Source organism: Pinus tabuliformis, chromosome 9, assembly GCF_031772625.1.
Source record: "Pinus tabuliformis cultivar Carrire ecotype Pingquan chromosome 9, CPIR1, whole genome shotgun sequence".
Classification (NCBI taxonomy): Eukaryota; Viridiplantae; Streptophyta; class Pinopsida; order Pinales; family Pinaceae; genus Pinus; species Pinus tabuliformis.
The window spans coordinates 1,010,958,046-1,010,965,698 of NC_142307.1; the positions used below are offsets into that span (position 1 = coordinate 1,010,958,046).

Consider the following 7,653-nt stretch of genomic DNA (forward strand, 5'->3'; position numbering starts at 1 on the left):
TTGAATCTTCTGGCCATCAGACTGGAGGCTCCCCCAATTAGTAAGGTGTCATCCGCGAATAGCGAATGATTTATCTCCTTTATTCCTCTTTCAATACGAATGCCTGTGATTTCTTTTTTGGTTCGAAGGTTTTCAAGGTGGACGCTCAGAGTCTCTGCCATGATGATGTAAAGAAAGGGGGAGAGGGGGCAACCTTGCCTTAGCCCCCTGGAACTCCTGAAGAAATTGCTGGGGCGACCATTGATCAGCGGGGCAGTCCAGGGGTTGGAGATACACCCGCTGATGATGCTGACAAAGTTGGAAGAAAAGCCAAAATTTTTTAGGACTACACTTAAGAAGGAGTGGTCCACTCGATCAAATGCGTTGGCCATGTCCAATTTGATGATCATTCCACGTTCTCCTCTGTTATGGCTGCTATGGATGGCTTCCTGGATTAAAATTACATTATCAATGATCTGCCTCTTTGGGACAAAACCGCCCTGGTTCTCTGAAATTAGAAGAGGGAGATAATTCTTCAGCCTGTTAGCAATTATTTTCGTTATGATCTTGTATGAAACATTGCAAAGCGAAATGGGCCGGAACCTATCAAAGGATTTGGGGTTTGTTTCCTTTGGGATCAAAGCTATATGCGAAGACTTGGTGTTGTCCCCCAGCTTGTGCTTTCTAAATACATTTTTTGCCATTCTCACAAAATCTTTCTTTATAATTTCCTAGTGTTGCCTGTAAAATGCGACAGTAAAACCGTCCGGTCCCGGGGCCTTGTCTTGTTGCATGTTGTAGATAGCTTCTTTGATTTCTTCTGCTGTGGGTTCTTGCTCCAATTTGTTATTGTGGTCCTCTGTTATTTTGTTTTCTATTACATTTAGGAAAGCAACACTGTCATATTGTTGGGGGTCTGCTGAAAGAAGAGCCTCAAATGATGAAAAGCTGCGCTTTTAATGTCTTCTTGCTCCTTCAATTCCCTCCCTTCCACTTCTATTTTGTCTATCTGATTGCTGGCCCTTCTAATTTTGACATTATTGTGGAAGAAAGAGGTATTTTTGTCCCCAACTTTCAACCATAAGCAGCGGGATTTCATTCTTTGCTCCTCTTCTTCCACACGGTTTTGCCTATACAGCTCTTTGTACAAATTTTTTTCCTTCTCTAGATCTTCTGCTGTGTATTGCATCTGCTCTTTTTCTTTGTGCCAGCTCTCCATCTCTGCTAGCAGCTCTGCTTTCTTTTTCCTTTCATTGGTTGCTTTCTCCTTCGCCCATTGCTTTATGACTACCCTGAGATGTTTTAACTTTGTTTCCCAAACGAAATGTGGTGAGCCTAGTACTTCGTTTGCCCACTGGTTTCTTACGAGGGTGCGAAAGTCCTCATGGGAGTCCCAAGCTTTGTTATACTTGAAAGGAAGAGGGCCGAAGTTTGTTCCTTTGTCCAGGGAGAGGACCACGGCCTTGTGGTCCGAAGCTGTGCCATGGACAATGTGGCTCCTGATTGCTTGGAAATTACCTGCTATGCCTTCCTGTATTAGAATCCTGTCCAACCTCTCTTTTATATTTTGTGAACCTGTTCTCTTGTTGGTCCAAGTATATTTGCCATTCGACAGAGGAGTGTCTATCAGGTTGAAGAGCTGTATGATGGCTTCTAATTTGTCTCTTGATGGGTCTGCATGGTAGTTCCCACCATATTTTTCTTCCACCTGCCTGATTAGATTCAAATCTCCCCCCAGTATTATCCTGCTGTTGTGGATATTGGTGAGATCCATTTCTATCGAGTTCCAGCAGCTGGCTTTGTCTCTGTAGTGGTTAGGTGCGTATATATTATAGGTGTGGTAGACTTCTTGATTGCTTTTGTTCCTTAGGTCAGTTCTGATCCACCAGTTGCATAGCTGAGAGTTGATGATTTCCCACTTGTTTTTGTTCCATAATGTTCCTATACCTCCTGAGGCCCCATCTGAGCCTTTTGAGATGCCTATGTAATTTTTGAATCTTTGGATTTGGAGTAGAAAATCCTGCTCGGTGGTTTTGGTCTCCTGGATTAGGAGAATGTCTGGTTGTTCCTGATTTATCAGGTCCTTGATTGCTTTCATCTTTAAGGAAGAGCCGATCCCCCTACAATTCCAAGAGACCAAATTCATTATTTACCATTTGAGGGGTGGGATCCTGATTTCTCCTTGGCCTTTTCGCCGCTTCCTTTTAGCTTGCCTAGGAATGAGTCCAGGGGTTGTTGGGTACCGGTTGCCATCTCCTTAGCTGCTGTTTCGTCCCTTAGTTCTTTATTCGATTTTCGACCAACTTTTCTCGGAGGATCTGATGGCTGGTTGGCTTCTCTTGCTTTGTTTCTGGTGAGAATTCTTTCGATGGTGGGAGGGGGGGAGGGGGGAGGGTTGGAGCATGGAGAGGCTGGGCGAGGAGATTGAGGAGGGGAGGGCGGAGCTTCAGCTGCTAGTGATTCGAAGGGGTTGGAGGAGGAGGGAAAGGCTGAGGAGGGGGGAGGAGGAGGGTTAGGGAGGTTTGTTACCGGAGGGGCTGTGGAGCTAGTGCCCGGGTTAGGGGAGGACTTTTTCCTTTTGACTTGTTCCCATGGTGCTTCTACATTTTCCTCATTATGTTCTACTTCATTTACTTTTAACTTGCTGCATCTATTGGCAAAATGACCATACTCGTGACATACCTTGCATTTGAAGGGCAGCTGTTCGTAGTCCAGCTGCTGGATGTGCATCCATTGGTCCACCTTTATCTTAATGGCTTCTGGCAGTCCTTTGCCAAGATCAACTTCAACGCAGATCCTTGCACATGCATGCATGTTCTCCCTCGGTTCCGATCTGTCTATGTATTTTCCAACTGCATTGCCAATTGCTTTGACCGATTCGTCCCCCCAACAGTGAAGGGGCAAGTGAGGGAGACGCACCCAAACAGGGACCGCGTTGGGGATGTCCATTTCCGGATCGAAATCCGGGGTCCATCTGTTCAGATAGAGACCTCTTGTGTCCATGAAGTAAGGTCCATTGCGGAAGATGAGGTGCCTATCTTCTTTGGTCTCGAACAGGAAGGTGAAGTATCCTCGCCCGCAGAATCTGATGGCGATCTTTCCTTGGATCATTGAGCTCCAGTTGCGCTCCACCCATTTTTGGACAGTTCTTGGAGATGGCCAAAGTCCCGTGAACTGACCAACAAGACCTCTTTCTGATAAGGCTATTGCCGATTTCCTTGGGAGGGAAGGAGGTAGGATCACCTCAGGGATCTCGTCCAGTTTTTTAATGAACTTTGAAAGAGAGGGGCGAGGTCTGGCGTCTGCATGCTCTGACAAAACGGAGGCAAAGATAACCTCCGGGTTTTCTGAGGCAGGAGGGAGGGAGGCGGATCCTGCCATTGCAGGCCCGCAGAAAACGACAAGGAGGGCAGATCAACGGGCGGCCTTGACCCCGCAGGGGGTCTGCGCTGGGCGATCAGGGAAGCAGCAGGGGCCCAGCCAAGCAGAGCCTGGGGGCGAGGGCGGAGGCACGGGTTGGGCGATCAGAGAACGCAGGGCGCCATTGGTGCGCAGTCCTTCGCCGGCAGTTGGTTGTTTAACTCATTCCAACAAATATTTTTAGTGGTAATGAAGATAGAGGGTTAGATATATCTGAAAAATAATTATAATCTCTTTTAGATTTAATTAAAAAAATGTTATAAAATTAAATCAAAATCAAGTATTTATAAAATATTTTGATTGTGAAATGAGTTATGGAATTTGGGCATGTGGTATTGATAAGTCAAGGCATTGGCCCATGATATTGTAAAAAAAACTATTTACAAGTTAATGATATCCATGGAGAAGTTGGGGTGAATATCCATGGTAAGAATCTTGTTATATTGTAAATTTATTATATGTATTGAGTTTTTATGTGCTTATTAATTAAATTAAAATATAGTATTGTAACACCCTCGCTCGCTAGGTAAATATTGTCGTTTATTTTACTATGCATAAACTTGGTAAGTTCTAGTAGTGAAAGATAAAAAAAAAAACAAAAAAACGAACTCTAAAAGTTTAAGCTTGTGTTTATTTTCTTTAGAAAAAAAATGTTATACTCAATTATGGAATTACAGGAGAGGACCTTAAAAAGAAAATCTTTAATTTTTTCCCAGGTAGTTGGGATAGTTATATCCTCCTCCCATAGAGATGAAAAGATCTCAGTTTCAGAAAAAGGCCAAGGAAGGCAAAAACAAGGAGGGAAGCCTACAGCAAGAAGGAGGAAAGAAAATACCTTGAGCAGGACATTGCCAAGGTGAAGCGAGGGTGTTCTTTAACTTGCTTGGAACTAGTGGAACCCTAAAGCTAAAGAGTTATGCCCTGGACGGAGAGTCTTGAGGGGTCCAAGAACTGGTACTATGTGTTATACAACTCTGAAAAATTAAAAAGGCTCGGGGGGGATTTGGACATAATTTCCAATCTCACTAGTTGGGTGGAAGAGTCTTCTAGCCCGTTAATTCCCTGATAATATGAGTATGCATATAAGTACACTAAGTTTCAAATTGATTGTCTCTTTGTTCAATAGCAGTGTTGTATATATTTTTCTGCTATTGAAATATTGAAGTATTGAAGTTTAACTATGTTAAGGAAAATGTATTAAGGATAATGTGTTGGAAATGCTTAATATATATTTATATGCTTCCACTTTCTTTAAATATCTCCTCTTTTCATAAAAAGAGTAAATGATCTATGGATTGAAAGGGTCTGACCTACAGTGGTTCCCCCCCTTTCTATCAAAAGCAATAGTTAAAGAGAGGATGTACTATTGTGATTATCACAATAACAATAACAAGTTATTTAGAGCCTTGGGTAACGGGAAGGAACACTATGAAACTAATCCTCTCAATTTATTCACATATTAGTCAAGATAAAAGAAACGGGGTGGACTAGAGAAGACCCAGATGTAAGAAAAGGGAACAATTTTAGAAAAGGAACAGAAGATTAAACATGCAAAAACAAAATTTCTATGAGAACCAACCTTTAAATCTACCAAGGTATTCATAGTATAACTAGTACTGTGTTTTTTTTTTGCAAACAAAATAACTAAACTAGAAGTGGGTTAGTTTAATACATGATTCAGGGGCTCGTTCTGAGAACAGTCCCACTTCTAAGCATAAGTACATTATTCCCAGGAACAATATGGACAGAACCCGATGGGGTTAGGTCCCGTATACCCTCTTCGATTCAGATGTAAATATTGAGACCAAAATTCAAGGAAAAAAATACATATAAGTAACTAACATGAATAGATTAATAACCAAAACTAACGACTATGTTGTCATGCAGTCAAACTACCATGGAATCAACCCTTGGAAAAGCAAAACATTCATAGTTTAAGGGTTCAAACAAGATAAGCCTGTAAGTATGAACAATAGTGAAAACCCAAAATAAACACTTGAACTATGGTATTAATCAAGAAGTTCATGAACTATTCTTTAAAAAAAGAACAGTATTAATGGGAATTAAACATTCAAGTGACGCATTCACACTGTATACAAGAATTCAATATGGCAAGACATATAACCTCAAATAATACAGTATATAAGTTTCAGCACAAGAATTCATTGTAGGGCCGAGTAGAACCCATGTTACAACCAAAACCCTCTGGAAATGTCGTAATTATCTAAATCTAGTATAGCCATTGACAATTTGTACAAAAGGGAATAAAAACCCTCTAAGGGTATGTCGGCTCTACAAACGTAGAACTTGACTAAACTTAGTTTAGATTATCAAATCGACAAGAGATTTATTTAAGCACAAGTGCGATAATCTGAAGAATGGGTTCACGGCCCTTAACAAACAAGGATGGAGTATTTGACATGGAACAACACCTGGAAACATAAGAAGGTGTCGTGTGAGGGTTGATTGGCGCGGGGTCGGGTGTAACAATCCTCGAAAATGACTGTGAACAAAACATAATAGAACCCTTATACCTGCAAGTGAAAAACGAGCAAATTAATCATAATTTCATTAATTCAATGGTAAAGTAACTTTGTGGTGAAACTAACTAAGAAGTAAGAGCTTCCAAGCAACAAAAATGCACCTGACCTGGAGAATAGAGGTTCGGCGTAGCCTGGATGAATTTCCTGCTCTAGAAGAGAACAATTTCGAACTTGTAAGGAATGTTATAAACTAAAAGGAATGAGAGATAAGGGAGAAAACGAAGAAAAACTAGGCCTTACTTGTAAGGCCAACATGGCGCCGAGATGAAGAGAATAACAAAATCCTTCGACGGACCACCCTCCAAGCAGCTTGTCACCTGTGGCAGTAATGAACTCTCTGTGAACCTTTTCAAAAGGAGAAAACAGAGGCACCAAAAACAAATGCCATAAATAATAGTCACTACAAAGAGGATAACAAAAACAAAGAGTTATGAGGTTATTGAATCGTTGTACCAATTCTAGAAGCAAAACCCTCGTCGCCTTAGGGTTTGATAGCAAAGTTGCAGTTGTAAGATGGTAGAGAAACAATGCGAATGGGGAGCCCCAAAACAGAGTAGTTGCCCTTAATCGCTTTTGCAAAGTGTGAACTGTTTATTTTACATTTATAACCATCAAGGGTTGTCATGGAACCAAGTGTCCCATATGGAATAAGCTAGAGTTAATGTCGGGTACATTAAGTGGGGGTTCGAGAGACTTCCCAATTGGACAACCCAACTGTCATAATAATCTCGAGGTACAAATTTGTGTATATCATAAATATCATAAGCTTTCCAACTTACAAGGTATCATGATAATCAATGTGATACGTTATGGTTGTCATTAAAAGGGTTATACACCTATATTATCTTGTTCATCGCCATCTAATACATAAATTATATCCTAAGCAAAGAGTTTGCATAGTTATGAATAAATTACGAAAGCATGTAGTGGTTCAGACTGAAACATAATAACTATTAAGTGGTAAAAGTAATTTTTTTTAGTGTTATGGTCTATGGTTGTTACAAGTGGTATTAAATCCAGATTGCAAAAACTGTGGCCTGTTTGGGCAATCAAATAACAATTATGAATGTGTTGTTTTCACAAAGAAGGAACCAAGAGGAGAGGAGTTGGGAGTGCTCAACTGGTAAGACCAACAGTAGAAATTGGTCCTACACCCATTGCAGAGTTAACTAAGAAATGTGCGTACAACAAGGAGGAGAACACCAAAACCCCACCACCATGCTTTTAAAAATAGTTCAACAGTTAAGAGTTGAAATAGCTCATCTGTGGGTGGACAATGAAAGATTGATGCGAGATCAGGAATGAATCATGAGGAGTCTCTCTGATTGGTAGAATCATAGACATTCCATACCAAGTTTGAAGATAGAGAGGAAGAGCACAGGAAGGGAGGTGATAATATACCTATGGGGAGTCACACTTAGCGACCAAAAGGAGATAAGGATGAAAATGATGCAAACAAAGAAGAATCTAACAAAGCCTCCACCCTAACAAACAGAAAGTAGAATTAAAAAAGATTAAACCCCCCAACTTTGATGGGGAGGTAGAGGAAGTTGTTGAAGCCTTGTTGATTAACATAAACAAATATTTTCAGATATATGAGTACAACAATAACTTGAAATCAAGATTAGTTGTTTACCAGCGTCAAGGGAAAGCCACGATGTGGTGGGAAGAGGTCAAAACGGTGCACGCAATTCATGAGCAGAGAGTGACT

General features: G+C 41.0%; 1 protein-coding gene across 1 annotated transcript; it reads right to left on the minus strand.

The window, feature by feature from the left end:
• Nucleotides 1-862: 862 nt before the first annotated feature.
• Nucleotides 863-1,753, minus strand: LOC149152142 (uncharacterized). Its single transcript, XM_089443389.1, has one exon. The coding sequence runs from the start codon at nucleotides 1,751-1,753 to the stop codon at nucleotides 863-865; it is 891 nt and encodes a 296-aa protein (XP_089299515.1).
• Between the last annotated feature and the right edge of the window lie 5,900 nt (nucleotides 1,754-7,653).

Excerpts from the sequence above, each read along its gene's own strand:
- LOC149152142 (XM_089443389.1), bottom strand. The coding sequence starts at position 1,753 with ATGGATCTCACCAATATCCACAACAGCAGGATAATACTGGGGGGAGAT.